Source organism: Oenanthe melanoleuca, chromosome 10 (assembly GCF_029582105.1).
Source record: "Oenanthe melanoleuca isolate GR-GAL-2019-014 chromosome 10, OMel1.0, whole genome shotgun sequence".
Taxonomy (NCBI): domain Eukaryota; kingdom Metazoa; phylum Chordata; class Aves; order Passeriformes; family Muscicapidae; genus Oenanthe; species Oenanthe melanoleuca.
In genome coordinates this window covers 17,431,978-17,452,008 of record NC_079344.1, presented here as the reverse complement: position 1 = coordinate 17,452,008, position 20,031 = coordinate 17,431,978, and the positions used below count along the sequence as shown (strand labels likewise).

At 53.0% G+C, this 20,031-nt stretch overlaps 1 protein-coding gene across 6 annotated transcripts; it reads left to right on the top strand.

Moving 5' to 3' along the window:
- Positions 1-742: 742 nt before the first annotated feature.
- On the top strand, positions 743-18,163 carry LOXL1 (lysyl oxidase like 1). Of its 6 annotated transcripts, XM_056499690.1 has the most exons (8): positions 9,049-9,094; positions 9,196-9,488; positions 9,569-9,708; positions 10,849-10,986; positions 12,400-12,556; positions 14,720-14,815; positions 14,980-15,095; positions 18,058-18,163. In XM_056499690.1, exons 1-8 carry the CDS (start codon positions 9,055-9,057, stop codon positions 18,062-18,064), a joined length of 987 nt encoding a protein of 328 aa, XP_056355665.1. In that variant the 5' UTR covers positions 9,049-9,054; the 3' UTR covers positions 18,065-18,163. The 6 variants fall into 6 exon arrangements, with proteins under 6 accessions (XP_056355664.1, XP_056355665.1, XP_056355670.1 ...); XM_056499689.1 differs by lacking the exons at positions 9,049-9,094; positions 9,196-9,488 and adding an exon at positions 743-1,964 and having other exon boundaries at positions 9,600-9,708; XM_056499695.1 differs by lacking the exon at positions 9,049-9,094 and having other exon boundaries at positions 9,158-9,300.
- The last annotated feature ends 1,868 nt before the right edge of the window (positions 18,164-20,031 follow it).

The following is a 20,031-nucleotide window of genomic DNA, read 5'->3' as shown; positions in this document are numbered from 1 at the left end:
ATTCCAAGATTTATTTTTTTTCCCCGTCTGATGCACTTCCGGCCTCCTCCCGGAGTTCGGGATCCGCTCTGGGAGAGAATCCTTGGAGCAAATCCCGCGGAATTCCAGCGGAATTCCTCCCGGCTGGAGGAGGGAAAAAGAAAGAAGAAGAGAAGGAGAAGGAGAAGGAGAAGGAGAAGGAGAAGGAGAAGGAGAAGGAGAAGGAGAAGGAGAAGGAGAAGGAGAAGGAGAAGGAGAAGGAGAAGGAGAAGGAGAAGGAGAAGGAGAAGGAGAAGGAGAAGGAGAAGGAGAAGGAGAAGGAGAAGGAGAAGGAGAAGGAGGAGGAGGAGGAGGAGGGAGAGGAAGAAGAGGAGGAGGGAGAAAGGCTCGGAAAAGGGGGAGGAGGAAAAGAGGAGGAGAAGGAGGGAGGAAAGTTTGGAAAAGGAGGAGGAGGAGGAGGAGGAGCAGGGAGGAAGAGGAGCAGAAGGGGGAACAGGAGGAGGAGGAGGCGGGGTCGGGGGAGAAGGAGGGAGGGAAGGAAAAAAGGGGAAGAGAAGCAGGAGGGACAGGGGGAGGAGGAGAGAGGGGAGGAGGGCTTGGAGAAGGAGGAGAGGGGCGAAAAGAGGAGGAGGAAAAAGGGGGAGGAGAAGGAAGAAGAGGAGGAGAAGAAGGAAAGAGGAGGAGGAGAAGGAAAGAGGAGGAGGAGAAGGAAAGAGGAGGAGAAGGGAAAAGAGTTGGAGGGGACGGGAAAGGAGTTGGAGGAAGGAGGAAAAGGAGGAGGAGGAGAAGGAAAAGGAGGAGGAAAAGGAGGAGGAGGAGGAAGCGGAGGCGCTGCCGGCCCCGCGCTCCCGGCGCGCTGCGAGCGGGACGGGCCCGAGCGGCACTGCCCCGGGAGGTGCCAGCAGCGGTGCCAGCGCGGTGACAGCAGCGGTGCCAGCGCTGTGACAGCGGCAGCGCGGCGATGGCGGCGGGGCTGTGGCGGCGCGGGGCGCTCTGGGCCGCGCTGCTGCTGCTGGCGGCCGCGCAGGAGCCCTGGCGGCAGCTGATCCAGTGGGAGAACAACGGGCGCCTCTACAGCCTGCTCAACAGCGGCGCCGAGTTCGTGCCCGCCGGGCAGGAGCGGCCCGCGGGGAACCGCCTGTGGCTGGCGGGGACCGCGGGGACCGCGGGGACAGCGGGGACAGCCGGGACGGGCGGCAGCGTCCGCCGCCAGGCCCCCGCCTCGGGGACGGTGCGGGGACAAGCGCGACATCCCTTCGGCTTCGGGCAGGTGCCGCCCAACTGGCGGGACGGCCCGCGCGGCGACAGCGCGGGGGGACAGCGGCGACAGGCGGCGCGCGGCCGGCAGGCGACAGCCACCGGCTCCGGGGTGGCCGTGTCCTCGTTCGCCTTCGCCTCGGCGGGACAGCCGCCCTTTGTCGCCGCCGGGGTGGCGGCGCACGGGGAGCGCCACGAGGGTGTGGGGACAGCGGTGGGGACAGCGGTGGGGACAGGGATGGGGACTGGGTTAAGGACAGGGATGGGGACAGGGTTGGGGAAAGGGATGGAAGCAGGGATGGGGACAGGCATGGAGACAAGGGTAAGGACAGGGATGGAGACGGGGATAAGGACAGGGATGGGGACAGGGATGGGGACAGGGATGGGGACAGGGATGGGGACAGGGACGGGGGTGGCGTTCCCGCTCCAGCCCCGCGCGCATCCCGAGGATTTCGGGGAGGAGCCGAACCCCTACGGAGCGGCGGGATTCCCGCTGGATCGCCGCTATTCCCACAGCCTGTACCACGACGCCGACGCCGAGCCGCACACCGGGACGGGCTCCACGGAAAATTTGGGATTTGGGGCGCAGTTCCCGCCGTTCCGGGCGTCCGAATCCTTTGGGATGGCCCATCCCGAGCCCTTCATTCCCGAAATTCCTCAGGCCGTGCCCGACAGCCAAGCGCGGCTCAGCGTGGGCAGCGTCTACAGGCCCAGCCTTGGGGCGCGGGGTGAGTTTGGGGTTCCCTCGGGATTCCCGGGATCCTGGAGACCCCGCGGGTTTTGGGAATGGTGGGAATGGGGATGGGGGACTGGGATTGGGATGGCTCTGCGCTGCGTGCAAGGACATCCCATAATTTTGGGATGGGGCTGTGCCGTGTCCAAAGTAATCCCATTAATCTGGGATGGGGCTGTGCTGCATCCCGGGGCATCCCATAATTTTGGGATGGGGCTGTGCCGTGTCCGAGGTCATTCCTGGAGTCTGGTCCAGGCAATCCCATAATTTTAGGATGGGGTTGTGTCATACCCCAGGTAATTCCATAAATTCGGGATAGGGCTGTGCCGTGTCCCAGGGTATCCCAAATTTTTGGGATGTGGCTGTGCTGTGTCTGAGGTCTGGAGTCTGTCCCAGGGTATCCCAAATTTGTGGGATGGGGCTGTGCTGTATCCCAGAGCATCCAATAATTTTAGGATGTGGCTGTGCTGTGTCCGAGGTCATTCCTGGGGTCTGTCCCAGGTAATCCCATAATTTTGGGAATGGGTTGTGCCGTGTCCCAGAGTATCCCAAATTTTTGGGATGTGGCTGTGCTGTGTCTGAGGTCATTCCTGGAGTCTGGTCCAGGCAATCCCATAATTTTGGGATGCGGTTGTGTCATGTCCCAGGGTATCCCAAATTTGGAATTACCCCAGGTAATTCCATAAATTCGGGATAGGGCTGTGCCGTGTCCCAGGGTATCCCAAATTTGTGGGAAGGAGCTGTGCCATGTCCAAGGTCATTCCTGGGGTCTGTCTCAGGTAATCCCACAATTTTGGGAAGGGGCTGTGCCGTGTCCCAGGGCATCCATGGGGTGTTCTTGTGCCCTGGATTGGGATCACACTGGGATAGGATCCCGGTTATCCCAGCCAGGACACGCTCCATTCCCGGATGGACAGAAGGACAGACGGACTCATCCGTGCTCCCCCCATTCCCGGGAATGTCACTCCTTCCCCATCCCGATGAAATTCCTGGATTCGGGCTGAGCTTTCCCAGAGTTTTCGCTCCGTGCTGGAGCTGGGAGGGCGTGAGGAGCCCTCGGGAGCCTCGGGAATCCCATCCCAGCCTGACCAGTCCAATCCCATCCCAGATTTCTGGGAAAAGCCCATCCCGGAGGATTTGGGGCGGTGGGAAGGGCCGGGAGGGAACACTCCAGAAAAACTTTTTGGGAGAAGCTGGGAACGGGGTGTGGGGAGTGAAGGATGTGAGGGATTCACCAGAATTCCCGAGGCTCCGGAGGGACACCCGAGGACAGCTGCCCCGCCCATGACCCGGCAAAAATTCCGGCCAAATTCCCTTTTGGCAGCGTCCGAGTCCTTCCAGGATCCCTGGAGCCGGGGTGGCTCCGCCAGGGAATTCGGGACACCCAGCTGCTTCCCACTTTTCCCGCAGAAATTTCACGGGAATCAGGCTCATCCCGAGAAATTCCTGCCTCTCTCCAGGTCACTCGCCGAGTGTTTTGTCACCTCCCGGGGATCCTAATTGGAGCAAATGATTCCCGGGGCTGGATTTGGCGTTAATTGTTAATTATTAATTATTAATGATTAATTCCTCGGCCAAAGCTCCTCAGGAGCCTCCTAATCCCGGCTGGATCCGCCAGGAATGTTCGGCATTCCCGGCCCCCGGCCGGGGGTTAATGAAGGAATCTGATCCCGCTGTTTTTATCGGGGGGTTGTCGGGGTTTCTGTGGGAATGGGGGCACGGGGGGTCCGGGCCGGGTGAGGAAATTGGGGTTGGGAAAGATTCCAGTCTGATCCAGAGGTGACAGGGAGAGGAGCAGCTCCTGGGAGGTGGGGAAGGGAAGGAGGCTCCAGACCCCAAAAGTTTCCCTACCTGGATCCCAACCCCAATCCCATCTCTGGGTGTTCCTCATCCCAATCCCAACCCCAATCCCATCTCTGGGAGTTCCTCATCCCAACCCCAATCCCATCTCCAGGGGTTCCTCATCCCAATCCCAACCCTGATCCCATCTACAAAATTTCCTGGCCCCAATCCCTGCCTGGATCCCATTTCCTGGGATTCCTCACCCCAATCCTTACCCTGATCCCATTTCCAGGTGTTCCTCATCCCAAATCCCGACCCCAATCCCATCTCCAGGAGTTCCTTATCCCAATCCCAACCCCAAACCCATCTCCAGGAGTTCCTCATCCTGATCCTGACCCCAAACCCATCCCGATCCCAACCCTGGTCCCATCTCCAAAATTTCCTGGCCTCAGTCCCTGCCTGGATCCCATTTCCTGGGATTTCTCATCCCAAATCCCAACCCCAATCCCATCTCCAGGGGTTCCTCATCCCAAATCCCAACCCCAATCCCATCTCCAGGGGTTCCTCATCCCAAATCCCAACCCCAATCCCATCTCCAGGGGTTCCTCATCCCGATTCCCACCCCAATCCCATCTCCAGGGGTTCCTCATCCCAATCCCAACCCTGATCCCATCTACAAAATTTCCTGGCCCCAATCCCTGCCTGGATCCCATTTCCTGGGATTCCTCACCCCAATCCTTACCCTGATCCCATTTCCAGGTGTTCCTCATCCCAAATCCCACCCCAATCCCATCTCCAGGAGTTCCTTATCCCAATCCCAACCCCAATCCCATCTCCAGGAGTTCCTTATCCCAATCCCAACCCCAAACCCATCTCCAGGAGTTCCTCATCCTGATCCTGACTCCAAACCCATCCCGATCCCAACCCTGGTCCCATCTCCAAAATTTCCTGGCCTCAATCCCTGCCTGGATCCCATTTCCTGGGATTTCTCATCCCAAATCCCACCCCAATCCCATCTCCAGGGGTTCCTCATCCCGATTCCCACCCCAATCCCATCTCCAGGGGTTCCTCATCCCAATCCCAACCCTGATCCCATCTACAAAATTTCCTGGCCCCAATCCCTGCCTGGATCCCATTTCCTGGGATTCCTCACCCCAATCCTTACCCTGATCCCATTTCCAGGAGTTCCTCATCCTGATCCTGACCCCAATCCCATCTCCAGGGGTTCCTCTTCCCAATCCCAGCCCAGATTCCATCTCCAGAGGTTTTCCAATCCCATCCCCACCCCCAGATGTTTCCCAACACCGATCCCAAATCGGATCCCATCTTCAGGAGGGTTTTTCCCCCATGGATTGGTTTAGGAAGGGAATTGGGATTTGGGAATTCCAAGGGGTGCTGGGAATTTGGGTCCCATACGGAATTCCGTGCTGGGAGATACTGGAATTCCCAGGAAAGTTTCCCTTTGGCAGGGTTGGATTTGGGATTGGGGTAATTCCGAGGGCTGGGAATCGCAGGGTTCTGTGGGATGGAGTGGGATTGGGATTGGGAATGGAATTGGGATGGGATGGGAACTGGAATTGGAATGGGAATTGGAATTGGAATGGGGATTGGAACGGGGATTAGAATGGGAATGGGAATTGAAATTAATTAGAATTGGAATTGGAATGGGAATTGGAACTGGAATTAATTAGAATTGGGATTGGGATGGGCTGGGATTGGGTTTGGAATTGGAATTGGGGTTGAAGTTGGGATTGGGATTTGGATTGGAATTGGGATTAGGATGGAATGGGATGGGATTTATGGGATTGGATTTGGATTGGGATTGGATTTTGGATTGTGATGGGATTGCTGGGATGGGATTGGGATAGGATTGATGGAGTGGGATGCCAGAATCCCTTTGGTCACCCATTCCCTCCGCTCCTGGCTTCCCCCACTCCCACTTTTCCTTGGCTCCCTGTGGGATTTTCCCGCTGATCCCGGCACTAACAGGGGCTGATTATCCCAAATTCCCCCGGGAACAGAAGCAAATCTCCTCTGGCAGCTCCCGGGGGCCGGGTGGGAAAACCAAACCTTTTCCTGGGGTGAGACTTTCCCTGGATTTCTGGGAAACGGAAAACTGCTGGCTCAGCAAAACCCCCCGGAATTTGGGGTGGGATGGGGACAGGTGGGAATCCCAGATCCCAATATCCCGTGAATTCCAGAGGTTTGACCCCAAAAGGAGGCACGAGACTCCTGGGGCCATCCCAGGGCAAAACCCAGCGGGAAAGGGGGAAAATCCAAATCCCATAAAACTCCCCGTTGGTCCAGGAGTCAAATTTCGCTCCGGAGCCTCCAAAAATTCCTTATAAACAACAGCAGGAAGGGAAAAAGTTTCTGGAAGGATGAAAAACGTTCCCTTGGCTGGCCTGGGGTTGTTTTCCATGTTTTTTTGATTTTTTTTTTTTTTATTGTTAGGAATTTTTTTAAGGGATGGGGGGAGAATTTTTTTCTGAGCTGTCCCGTTTTTTTGGGTTTTTTTTGTTATTTTTTTTTTGGGTACCCTGGGGAATTACATCAGCGGGAATGGGGCAGGAAATGAGCTCCAAAGGAATGACGTGATCCCTCCCGGGAAGGCAGGCCCAGAAACAAGGAGGCATTGTTCTCCTTTCCAGGGAAAAACAGGGAAAAATGGGAAAAATGGGGGGGAAAGGGAAAATGGGGGAAATGGGGAAATGGGGGAAAATGGAAGGAATGGGGGAAAAAAAAGGGGGGAAATGAGGAAAAATGGGGGGAAATGGGGGAAATGGGGAAAAACGGGGGGAAATGGGAAAATAGGGAAAAATGGGGGAAGGGGGGAATGGGAGGAAATGGGGAAAAATGGGAGGAATGGGGGAAAATGGAAAACAGGGAAAAATGGGAAAAATGGGGAAAAATGGGGGGAACTGGGGGAAATGGGGAAAAATGGGGAAATGGGGGAAATGGGGGGAAAATGGGGAAAAATGGGGAATGGGGAAATGGGGGAAATGGGGAAATGGGGGAAATGAGGAAAAATGGGGAAAAATGGGGAAAAATGGGAGGAATGGGGGAAAATAGAAAAACGGGAAAATGGGGAAAATGGGGAAGGGGGAAAATGGGGGAATGGGGAAAAACGGGGGAAGTGAGGAAAAATGGGGGAAAACGGGGGGAAATGGGGGAAAATAGAAAAATAGGGGAAAATGGGAAAAATGGGAAAAATGGGGGAGGGGGGAAATGCGGAAATGAGGAAAAATGGGGAAAAACAGGGAAAAACGGGGGAAATGAGGAAAAATGGGGAAAAAGGGAGAATGGGGGAAAATGGAAAAACAGGGGAAAATGGGGGGAAGGGGGAAAAATGGGGGAAATGGGGAAAATGGAAAAATAGGGGAAAATGGGAAAAATGGGAGGGAAGAGGGGAAAATGGGGAAAAATGGGGGAAATGGGGGAAAACTGAAAAATGGGGCAAAACAGAGGAAAATGGAAAAAGGGGGGAAATGGGGAAAAACAGGGTAAAACGGGAATGGAGAAAAATGAGGGGAACAGGTAAAAATGGGTAAAATGGGGGAAAAGAGGGAAAATGGGGAAAATGGGGGAAATGGGGAGACTAGGGGAAAAAAAATGGGAAAAAAGAGGGAAAAACCGGAAAAAATGGGGGGAAATGGGGGAAATAAAGGAAAAACGGGGGGAAATGGGGAATGGGAATGAGGATTTTGGGAATGAGGATTTTGGGAATGGGGGATGGGATGAAGATGGGAATGGGGAGAGGGATGGGGATAGGGATTATGGGAACGGGGATGGGACCAGGGATAGGGAAGATTATTGAGATAGGAACAGGGATAGGGATGGGAATTTTGGGAATGGGGATGGGGATAAATATTGTGGGTATGGGATAGGGATGGGGATGGGAATTTTGGGAATGGGGATGGGGATGAAGTTTGTGCCAGGTGCTGGAGGAGCCTTTGGGAAGGGGGGCAGGATTCCAGCTCCAACTGGGCTCCGTAAATTCGGGAAACCGAGGCAGCCCCGCCCCTGGGAATTGTCTGGAATTTCAGGAAGGAGGGATAAGGGCGGGGAAAACGCCGCTTTGGGGTGAAAACAGGGAGCGGGGCAGGGATCCGGGATCCTGCTGCTCCAGGGGTGTCACCGGGACCGGGAATGGCTTCCCGGGGAGCGGCCGGAGCGGGAAATGGAGGCTCGGGATGCGCCGGAGGGGCGGGAGGAGAGGGAGGGAGGAGAGGGAGGAATTTCCAGCTGGAAATTGGGAAAACCTGGCGGGGCTGGAGAGCCGGGACTTCCCTGCCGGGAGGAGGAGCCCGGCCCGTCCCCAGGGATGTCCCCAGGGATGTCCCCAGGGATGTCCCTGTGCCCGTTCCCAGTCCCTGTCCCCAGTCCCTGTCCCCAGGGATGTCCCCAGTCCCTGTCCCCAGGGATGTCCCCGGGGATGTCCCCAGGGATGTCCCCGTGCCCATTCCCAGTCCCTGTCCCCAGGGATGTCCCCGGGGATGTCCCCGTGCCCATTCCCAATCCCTGTCCCCAATCCCTGTCCCCAGTCCCTGTCCCCAGGGATGTCCCCGTGCCCGTTCCCAGTCCCTGTCCCCAGGGATGTCCCCAGGGATGTCCCCGTGCCCATTCCCAGTCCCTGTCCCCAGGGATGTCCCCAGGGATGTCCCCGTGCCCGTCCCCATTCCCTGTACCCAGGGATGTCCCCAGGGATGTCCCCGTGCCCATTCCCAGGTCCCAGATGTGTCCAAGCCTCCCGGAGCTCTGTCCCCAACCCCAGGGGATGTCCCTGCCCCCAATCCTTGTCCCCAGGGGCTCTCCCTGTGCTCAGGGACGTCCCCATTTTCCCGGCAGGTCCCCCAGACCTGATCCCAGATGTCCCCAATCCCTGTGCCCAGTTTTCCCATCAGGTCCCTCGGATCTGATCCCAGATGTCCCCAATCCCTGTCCCCAAGGATGTCCAGGTTTTCCCAGCAGGTTTCCTGGCTCTGATCCCAGGTGCCCCCAGTCTCTGTCCCCGTTTTCCCAGCAGGTCCCCCAGATCTGATCCTGGATGTCCCCAGTCCCTGTCCCAGTTTTCCCATCAGGTCAATCGGATTTGATTCCCAGATTTCCCCAATCCCTGTGCCTGATTTCCCAGGAGCTGTCCTGGATTTGATCCCAGATGTTCCCAATCCCTGTCCCCAGTGATGTCCCCGTTTTCCCGGCAGGTCTCCTGGACTTTATCCCAGATGTCCCCAGTCCCTGTCCCCATTTTCCCAGATCTGATCCCGAATCCCAGCCGTGTCCAGGCTCTGTGTCCCCAAGGGATGTCCCCAGTCCCTGTCCCAGTGCATTCCCGTGTCCCCAGTGCATTCCCATGTCCCCAGTGCATTCCCGTGTCCCAGTCCCTGTCCCAGTGCATTCCCGTGTCCCCAGTCCCTGTCCCCAGTCCATTCCCATGTCCCCAGGGGATGTCCCCAGTCCCTGTCCCCAGTGCATTCCCGTGTCCTCAGTGCATTCCCGTGTCCCCAGTCCCTGTCCCAGTGCATTCCCGTGTCCCAGTCCCTGTCCCAGTGCATTCCCGTGTCCCCAGTCCCTGTCCCCAGTCCATTCCCATGTCCCCAGGGGATGTCCCCAGTCCCTGTCCCCAGTGCATTCCCGTGTCCTCAGTGCATTCCCGTGCCCCAGTCCCTGTCCCAGTGCATTCCCGTGTCCCCAGTCCCTGTCCCAGTGCATTCCCGTGTCCCCAGTCCCTGTCCCAGTGCATTCCCGGTGTTCCAGTCCCTGTCCCAGTGCATTCCCTGTCCCCAGTCCCTGTCCCAGTGCATTCCCTGTTCCCAGTCCCTGTCCCAGTGCATTCCCGGTGTTCCAGGTCTCCCGGATCTGGTCCCGGATCCCAACTACGTCCAGGCCTCCACGTACGTGCAGAGAGCTCACCTGTACTCGCTGCGCTGCGCCGCCGAGGAAAAGTGCCTGGCCAGGTGAGATTCCCGGGAATACCTGGGAGTGGGAATGGGAGGGGATCAATGGGAATGGGAATGGGAATGGGAGGGGATCAATGGGAATGGGAATGGGAGGGGATCAATGGGAGTGGGAGGGGATTCCCGGGAATGGGAGAGGGAGGGGATCAATGGGAATGGGAATGGGAGGGGATCAATGGGAGTGGGAGGGGATTCATGGGAATGGGAATGGGATTCTTGGGAGTGGGAGAGAGGGGATTTCCGGGAATGGGAATGGGAGGGGATCAATGGGAATGGGAAAGATGGGATTCCTAGGAATGGAAGAGGAATCCTGGGAGTGGGAGAGGGGGGATTAAAGGGAATGGGAGAGATGGGATTGCTGGGAATGGGAGAGATGGGATTAATGGGAATGGGAGAGAGGGGATTAATGGGAATGGGAGAGATGGGATTAATGGGAATGGGAGAGAGGGGATTTATGGGAATGGGAATGGGAGGGGATTCCTGGGAATGAGAATGGGAGGGGATCAATGGGAATGGGAGAGAGGGGATTAATGGGAATGGGTAAGAGGGGATTTATGGGAATGGGAGAGATGGGATTGCTGGGGATGGGAGAGATGGGATTAGTGGGAATGGGAGAGAGGGGATTAATGGGAATGGGAGAGGGAGGTGATTAATGGGAATGGGAGAGGTGGGATTAATGGGAATGGGAGAGATGGGATTGCTGGGAATGGGAGAGGGAGGAAGAAAAAAGAGGAAAAGGAGGGTAAAAGGGAAGGAAGAAAGAGAAAGGTGAATAGAAAATGGAAAATGAAAAATGGACAACGGAAAAGGAAAAGGGAAAATGGGAAATGGAGAAGGCAGAGGGAGCAGCCAAGCAAAGCCGGGATGGCTCCTCTCCTCCACTGGGGAGGAAATGCCATTGTCCCCTCTGTCCCTCTGTCCCTCTGTCCCTCTGTCCCCTGTCCCTCTGTCCCCCCTGTCCCCCGTCCCCCTGTCCCCTGTCCTCTGTCCCCCCTGTCCCCCCGTCCCACTGTCCCCCTGTCCCCTGTCCCTCTGTCCCTCTGTCCTCTGTCCCTCTGTCCCTCTGTCCCCTGTCCCACTGTCCCCTGTCCCCTGTCCCTCTGTCCCCTGTCCGTCTGTCCCGTGTCCGTCTGTCCCCAGCACCGCCTACTCCGCCGACACCACCGACTACGACGTGCGGGTCCTGCTGCGCTTCCCGCAGCGCGTCAAGAACCAGGGCACGGCCGATTTCCTGCCGAGCCAGCCCCGCCACAGCTGGCAGTGGCACAGCTGCCACCAGTGAGTGTCCCCAGCCTGTCCCCAGCTGTCCCCAACCTGTCCCCTCCCTCTGGTGGCAGCTCCAAGGCTTTAGTGGCATTTCAGTGGCATTTCCCCATCTGGTGACGTTGCTTTGGGACCTCATAGTGTCACCTGAGTGTCCCCTGACTGTCCCCACCGTCCCCTGAATGTCCCCTGAGTGTCCCTGGAGTGTCCCCTGAATGTCCCCAGAGTGTCCCGAGTGTCCCCTGAGTGTCCTCCGAGTATCCTGAATGTCCCCTGACTGTTCCCACTGTCCCCTAAATGTCCCCTGAGTGTCCCCTGCTGTCCCCTCAATGTCCCCCAAGCATCCCGAGTGTCCTCTAACTGTCCTCTGAGTGTCCTGAGTGTCCCCTGAATGTCCCTTGACTGTTCCCTGACTGTTCCCTGAGTGTCCCCTGAGTGTCCCAAGTGTCCCCTGAATGTCCCCAAGTGTCCCCATCGTGTCCCCATGTCCCCAGGCGCTACCACAGCACGGCAGAGTTCAGTCACTATGACCTGCTGGATGTCACCTGAGTGTCCCCTGAGTGTCCCCTGAGTGTCCTGATTGTCCCAAGTGTCCCCTGAGTGTCCCCTGACTGTCCCTTGAGTGTCTCCTGAATGTCCCAAGTGTCCCCTGATTGTCCCAAGGGTCTCTGAGTGTCCCCTGAATGTCCCCTGAGTGTCCCGAGTGTCCCCAGAGTGTCCCCTGGGTGTCCCCAGGGTATCCGCACTGTCCCCTGAGTATCCCCTGAGTGTCCTGAGTGTCCCTTGACTGTCCCCTGAGTGTCCCCTGAATGTCCCTTGACTGTCCCCTGAGTGTCCCCTGCTGTCCCCCGAGTGTCCCCAAGTGTCCCCTGCTGTCCCCTCAATGTCCCCTGAGTGTCCCCTGCTGTCCCCGCTGTCCCCATCGCGTCCCCGAGTGCCACCATGGCGTCCCCACCGTGTCCCCAGGCACTACCACAGCATGGCCGAGTTCAGTCACTATGACCTCCTGGATGTCCCCTGAGTGTCCCCTGAGTGTCCCCTGAGTGTCCTGAGTGTCACCTGCATGTGCCTTGAATGTCCCCTGACTGTCCCCTGAGTGTCCCCTGAGTATCACCTGCTGTCCCCTGAGTGTCCCCAGAGTGTCCCCAGGGTATCCCCACTGTCCCCTGACTGTCCCAACTGTCCCCTGACTGTCCCCTGACTGTCCCAAGTGTCCCCTGACTGTCCCCATTGTGTCCCCCGCTGTCCCCGTGTCCCCGCTGTCCCCAGGCACTACCACAGCATGGCCGAGTTCAGTCACTACGACCTGCTGGATGTCCCCTGAGTGTCCCCTGAGTGTCCCCTGACTGTCCCGAGTGTCCCCTAATTGTCCCCTGACTGTCCCCTGATTGTCCCCTGACTGTCCCCATCGTGTCCCCGTGTCCCCAGGCACTACCACAGCATGGCCGAGTTCAGCCACTACGACCTGCTGGATGTCACCTCGGGCCGGCGGGTGGCGGAGGGACACAAGGCGAGTTTCTGCCTGGAGGACACCACGTGCGACTTCGGCCACCTCAAGCGCTACGCGTGCACCGCGCACACGCAGGTGACACCGCGGGACACGCCCTTGTCCCTTTCAGTGTCACTTCCCGTCACTTTCTGTCCCTTTTGTCGCCATTTGTGGCACTGTGGCCGCTCCAGCCACACCCAGGTGACACCGCCCTTGTCACTCCTGTCACTTCTTGGGTCACTTTCGGTGACTTTTCGTCACTTTTTGTCCCTTTTTAACCCATTTTCCTCCCTTTTTTGTCCCTTTTGGTCACTTTCAGTCCCTTCCCGTCCCCTTTTGTCCCTTCCTGTCACTTTCTGTCCTTTTTGTCCCCATTGGTGACACTGTGACCGCTCCAGCCACACCCGGGTGACACCGCGGTGACACAACCTTGTCACTCCTGTCACTTCTTGGGTCACTTTCGGTGACTTTTCGTCACTCTTGGTCCCTTTTTGACCCATTTTCCTCCCTTTTTTGTCCCTTTTGGCCATTTTCCATCCCCTTTTGTCACTTCCTGTCACTTTCCGTCCCTTTTGTCCCCATTGGTGGCACCCACACCCAGGTGACACCGCCCTTGTCACTCCTGTCACTTCTTTGGTCACTTTCTGTAATTTTTCGTCACTTTTTGTCCCTTTTTAACCCATTTTCCTCCCTTTTTTTGTCCCTTTTGGCCACTTTCCATCCCTTTTTGTCACTTCCCGTCACTTTCTGTCCCTTTTGTCGCCATCTGTGGCACCCACACCCAGGTGACACCGCCCTTGTCACTCCTGTCACTTCTTGGGTCACTTTCGGTGACTTTTTGTCACTTTTTGTCCCTTTTTGACCCATTTTCCCCCCTTTTTTGTCCCTTTTGGTCACTTTCAGTCCCTTCCCGTCCCCTTTTGTCCCTTCCTGTCACTTTCCGTCCCTTTTGTCCCCATTTGTGGCACCCACACCCAGGTGACACCGCGGTGACACCGCCCTTGTCACTCCTGTCACTTCTTGGGTCACTTTCTGTAATTTTTTGTCACTTTTTGTCCCTTTTTGACCCATTTTCCTCCCTTTTTTGTCCCTTTTGGTCACTTTCAGTCCCTTCCCCCCCTTTTTTTGTCTCTTCTTTATCCCTTTTGCCACTTTTTGTCTCTTTCCCCTTTTTTCCTGTTTTTTCTCCTTTTTATTCCCACTTCCACCCTTTTTTGGTCCCTTTTCCTCCTTTTTTTTCCCCCTTTTTCCCACTTTTTCCCCATTTTCCGCAGGGTCTCAGCCCGGGCTGTTACAACACCATGGGAACCCTTTTGTTCATTTTCCCCCCATTTTTCCCCATTTTTCCCCCATTTTTCCCCATTTTTTCCCACTTCCCCCCATTTTCACCATTTTCACCATTTTCCCCCATTTCCCCATTTCCCCCATTTCCCCATTTTCACCCCATTTTCCCCATTTTTCCCCATTTCCCCCATTTTTCACCCCATTTTTCCCCATTTCTCCCCATTGCTCCCTCTTTTTCCCCTTTTATTCCAATTTTTTCCCATTTTCCCACTTTTTTCCCCATTTTTTCCCCCTTTCCCCCATTTCACCCCATTTTTCCCCATTCCCCATTTTTCCCCATTTCCCCCATTTTCCCCATTTTCCCCACATTTCTCCCCATTCCTCCCTCTTTTTCCCCTTTTATTCCCATTTTTTCCCATTTTCCCACTTTTTTCCCCCCATTCCCTCAGTTTCTCAGCCCGGGCTGTTACATCACTGATGGGACCCTTTGTCCCCATTTTTTCCCCATTTTTCCCCATTTCCCCCCCATTTCTCCCCCCTTTTCCCCCATTTTTTCCCATTTTCCCACTTTTTCCCCTTCTTCCCGCAGGGTCTCAGCCCGGGTTGTTACGACACCACAGGAATCCTTTTGTCCATTTTTTCCCCATTTTTTCCCATTTTTCCCCCATTTCTCCCTCTTTTTCCCCTTTTTCCCCCATTTCCCCCCATTTTCCCCCCATTTTTTCCCCATTCCTCCCTCTTTTTCCCCATTTCCCCCGTTTTCCCCCATTTTCCCCATTTCCCTTCCCCCATTTCCCTCCCATTTTTTCCCCATTTCCACCCCATTTTCCCCATTTTCCCCCCATTTTCCCCATTTCTCCCTATTTTATCCCCATTTTTCCCCATTTTTCCCCATTTCCACCCCATTTCTCCCCATTTCTCCCCCTTTTATCCCCATTTTTTCCCATTTTCCCACTTTTCCCCCCGTTCCCGCAGGGTCTCAGCCCGGGCTGTTACGACACCTACAACGCCGACATCGACTGCCAGTGGATCGACATCACCGACGTTCCCCCCGGCAATTACATCCTCAAGGTGCCCCAGGCGCATTTTGGGCTGAAAAATCCCAAATTTCGCTCCCCAGCGGGAATTTCCCACAGATCCCTTTTCCTGATTTTTTCCTGATTTTTTCCTGATTTTTTCCTGATTTTTTCCTGATTTTTTCCTGATTTTTTCCTGATTTTTTCCTGCATTCCCAGGTCCAGGTCAATCCCAAATATTTGGTGCTGGAATCAGATTTCACCAACAACGTCGTTCGCTGCCACATCCACTACACGGGGCGCTTCGTCTCCGCCTCCAACTGCCGCATTGCCCAGTAAGCACCTCCCAAAAATCCCAAAAAACCAAAAAAATCCCAAAAAAACAGGATCAGACTCTTTATCCTCTTTTTTCCCACTTTTTTCCCACTTTTTTCCCACTTTTTTCCCACTTTTTTCCCACTTTTGTCCCAATTTTTCCTGCCTTTTTTCCACATTTTTCCCCAATTTTTTTCTTTTTTCCTGGCTTTTTTCCCCCACTTTTCTCTCAAATTTTCGCATTTTTTGCCACTTTTCCCTCACATTTTTCCCACTTTTTCCCCACTTTTCTCCCACATTTTGTTCTTTTTTCCTGCTTTTTTCCCACCTTTTCCCACATTTTTCCTGCTTTTCTCCCATTTTCAGCCACTTTTTCCCTGCTTTTTTCACTCTTTTCCCACATTTTCAATTTTTTCCCCACTACACCGAGCGCTTCGTCTCCGCCTCCAACTGCCGCATTGCCCAGTAAGCGCCTCCCAAAAATCCCAAAAAATCCCAAAAAATCCCAAAAAATCCCAAAAAATCCCAAAAAATCCCAAAAAACCAGGATGCAGACTCTTTATCCTCTTTTTTCCCACTTTTTTCCCAATTTTTTCTGCTCTTTTCCCACTTTTTTCCCAATTTTTCCTGCCTTTTTTCCACATTTTTCCCCAATTTTTTTCTTTTTTCCTGGCTTTTTTTCCCCACTTTTCTCTCAAATTTTCACATTTTTTGCCACTTTTCCCTCACATTTTTCCCACTTTTTTCCCACTTTTCTCCCACATTTTGTTCTTTCTTTCCTGCTTTTTTCCTGCTCTTTTCCCACTTTTTTCCCAATTTTTCCTACATTTTTTCCACATTTTTCCCCACTTTTTTTTCTTTTTTCCTGCTTTTTTTCACACTTTTTTCCCAATTTTTCCTGCTTTTTTTCACATTGTTCCCCAATTTTTTTTCCTTTTTTCCTGGCTTTTTTTCCCCACTTTTTTTCCCCACTTTTCTCCCACTTTTCTCCCACATTTTGTTCTTTTTTTCCTGCTTTTTTCCTGCTCTTTTCCCACTTTTTTCCCAAATTTTTCCTGTTTTTCTCCCATTTTCAGCCACTTTTTCCCTGCTTTTTTCACTCTTTTCCCACATTTTCAATTTTTTCCCCACTACACCGAGCGCTTCGTCTCCGCCTCCAACTGCCGCATTGCCCAGTAAGCACCTCCCAAAAATCCCAAAAAATCCCAAAAAAACCCAAAAAATCCCAAAAAAACAGGATGCAGACTCTTTATCCTCTTTTATCCCACTTTTTTCTGCCTTTTTTTACATTTTTCCCCAATTTTTTTTCTTTTTTCCTGCTTTTTTTCCCACTTTTTTCCCAATTTTTCCTACATTTTTTCCACATTTTTCCCCACTTTTTTTTCTTTTTTCCTGCTTTTTTTCACACTTTTTTCCCAAATTTTCCTGCTTTTTTCCAAATTTTTCCCCAATTTTTTTCCTTTTCCTGGCTTTTTTTCCCACTTTTTTCCCCACTTTTCTCCCACTTTTCTCCCACATTTTGTTCTTTTTTTCCTGCTTTTTTCCTGCTCTTTTCCCACTTTTTTCCCAAATTTTTCCTGCTTTTTTTCACATTTTCCCCCCAATTTTTTTCCTTTTTTCCTGGCTTTTTTTCCCACTTTTTTTCCCCACTTTTCTCCCACATTTTGTTCTTTTTTTCCTGCTTTTTTCCTGCTCTTTTCCCACTTTTTTCCCAAATTTTTCCTGCTTTTTTTCACATTTTCCCCCCAATTTTTTTCCTTTTTTCCTGGCTTTTTTTCCCACTTTTTTCCTGGCTTTTTTTTCCCGCTTTTTTCCTGCTTTTTCCTCACTTTTCTCTCAAATTTTCAAGTTTTTTGACACTTTTCCCTCACTTTTTTCCCACTTTTCTCCCACATTTTGTTCTTTTTTTCCTGCTTTTTTCCTGCTTTTTTCCCAATTTTTCCTGCTTTTTTCCACATTTTTCCCCAATTTTTTTCCCTTTTCCTGCTTTTTTCCTGCTTTTTTCCCACTTTTTTCCCAATTTTTCCTGCTTTTTTCCACATTTTTCCCCAATTTTTTTTTCCTTTTTCCTGCTTTTTTCCTGTTTTTTCTCAATTTTTCCTGCTTTTTTCCACATTTTTCCCCAATTTTTTTCCTTTTTTCCTGGCTTTTTTTCCCACTTTTTTCCTTCTTTCTCCCCACTTTTCTCCCAAATTTTCATTTGTTTTCTCTCCTTTTCCCCTCACCTTTTCCTGCATTTTTTTATTTTTCTCCCATTTTTCTCCCATTTTTCTCCCACTTTTTTCCTCACTTTTTTCCTATTTTTTCCCCCAAATTTTCTCACTTTTTTGGCGTTTTTCCTACTTCTTTAGCTTTTTCCTGCTTTTTCCCCCACTCTTTTCCCAATTTTTCTCCTTTTTCTCCCATTTTCCCCGTTTTTTTCCCAAATTTTCCTGCCCTTTTACTTTTTTCCCACTATTTTTTGCTTTTCCCCACTTTTTCCCTGCTCTTTTCCTACTTTTTTCCCTGATTTTTCCACTTTTGTCCCGTTTTTCAGCCACTTTTTTCACTTATTTTCCATTTTTTTTCCCCACGTTTTTCCTGCTTCTTTCACCATTTTTCCCATTTTTTTCCATTTTTTTTTTTAATTTCTTTTCCTCCCACTTTTTTCCCCATTTTTTCCCCATTTCTTTCTTTTTTCTCCTCCTTTTCCCCACTTTTATTCCCACTTTTTTCCTCGCTTTTCCCTCATATTTTTGCTGGTGAAAGTCAGGAAAGAAAAAAAAAAAATCAGGATTTGGGGTTTCCCAAATTTTCCATGGAATTTTCTGGGATTTGGCCGTTTGGGGTCGGGAATTTTCCTTCTTTCCTATGGGATTTTCTGGAATTTGGGGTTTTCCTTATTTTCCATGGAATTTCTCAGGATTTGGCCATTTGGGGTTGGTTTTTTTTCCTCCTTTTCCATGGAATTTCTTGGGATTATCCCATTTTTTTCCCCTGCAGATCCTGATGGCAGCAGAATCCCAAGAATTTCACCCTCCCCCTTTCCCAGGAAATTCCCACACATTCCCAAAATTCCCCCTTTTCCCAATAAAAAGCGGGAAAACCACGAGGACTCTTTGGAATCTTTTTTTTTATCCCGAATTTTCCCATTATTCCCAGTTTTTCCCCATTTCCCAAGAGAATATAAACTGGAATAAAAACAGGGACCACCCCAATGCTCCATAAAATCCTCGTGATCCTTAAATTCCTTGGGAATTTTTGGGAATGTCCCCAAGGTGGGGGGGGGGGGGGAAAGGAACAGCTCTGGGAATTTTGAGAGGGAAATCCCGTGAAGTTTTTAGGGAATTTTTCTGGTTTCTCACCTTTTTCAAACATGGAGAGAGCAGAAGGTGGGATTTGGGAATTCTGGGGCTGGGAATGGGGTCGGGAATGGGGACACTGGGAATGGAATGGGGACACTGGGATGGGGACATTGCTGGGGACACTGGAATGGGAATGGGGACACTGGGAATGGAATGGGGACATTGGGAATGGGGACACAAGGAATGGGGACACTGGGAATGGGGACACTGAAGTGGGAATGGGGTCACTGGGATGGGAATGGAACACTGGGAATGGGGACACTGGGAATGGGAATGGGGACACTGGGAATGGAATGGAACACTGGGAATGGGGTCACTGGGATGGGAATGGGGACATTGGGAAAGGGAATGGGGACACTGAAGTGGGAATGGGGACACTGGGAATGGGAATGGAACACTGGGAATGGGGACACTGGGAATGGGGACATGGACACTGGAATGGGAATGGGGACATTGGGAATGGGAACACTGGGAATGGAATGGGGGCACTGGGAATGGGGACACTGGGAATGGGGACATGGACACTGGAATGGGAATGGGGACAGTGGGAATGGGAACACTGGGAATGGAATGGGGGCACTGGGAATGGGGACATTGCAACTGGGGACACTGGGAATGGAATGGGGACATTGGGATGGGAATGGGGACACTGGGAATGGGACACTGGGAATGGGAACTGGGACACTGGGAATGAGGACATGGACACTGGGAATGGAACGGGGACACTGGGAATGGGACACTGGGATGGGAATGGGGACAGTGGGAATGGGGACACTGGGATGGGAATGGGGACATGGGAATGGGACACTGAGGTGGGAGTGGGGTCACTGGAATGGAATGGGGACAGTGGGAATGGGGACATGGGGACACTGGGAATAGGGACACTGGGAATGGGGACACTGGGAATGGGGACATTGGAAATGGGGACACTGGGAATGGGGACACTGGGAATGAGAACACTGGGATGGGAATGGGACAGTGTGAAAGGGAATGGGGACACTGGGAATGGAAATGGGACACTGGGATGGGAATGGGGACACTGGGAATGGGAATGGGGACACCGGGATAGGAATAGGGACAGTGGGAATGGGGACCCTGGGAATGGGGACACTGGGAATGGAAATGGGACACTGTGATGGGAATGGGGACCCTGGGAATGGGGACACTGGGAATGGGGACATGGACACTGGAATGGGAATGGGGACAGTGGGAATGGGGTCACTGGGATGGGAATGGGGACACTGAGAATGGGAACACTGGGAATGGGAACTGGGACCCCAGGATGGGAATAGGGACACTGAGAATGGGGACACCGGAAATGGGAATGGAACACTGAAAGGGGACAGTGGGAATTGGACATGGGATGGGAATGGGGACACTGGGAATGGGGACAGTGGGATTGGGGATGTGGGGACACTGGGAATGGGACAGTGTGAAAGGGAATGGGGACATTGGAATGGGAATGGGGACATTGGAATGGGAATGGGGACAGTGGGATAGGACTGGTCACCCTCCCCACCCCATTCCCGGGATTCCTCCCCAGAGTGACCCCTCAGACACCGTTTGTCCTTCCAGGATTTATTTGGGATCCTGTTGATCTTTCCGGGATCCA

What these genes read in the sequence shown, in the direction of transcription:
- LOXL1 (XM_056499689.1), top strand. Translation starts at nt 941, where the DNA reads ATGGCGGCGGGGCTGTGGCGGCGCGGGGCGCTCTGGGCCGCGCTGCTG. An exon ending in GAGGAAAAGTGCCTGGCCAG is followed by an intron (nt 9,709 to 10,848) that starts GTGAGATTCCCG and finishes GTCTGTCCCCAG; the next exon opens with CACCGCCTACTCCGCCGACA. An exon ending in CCGGCAATTACATCCTCAAG is followed by an intron (nt 14,816 to 14,979) that starts GTGCCCCAGGCG and finishes CTGCATTCCCAG; the next exon opens with GTCCAGGTCAATCCCAAATA.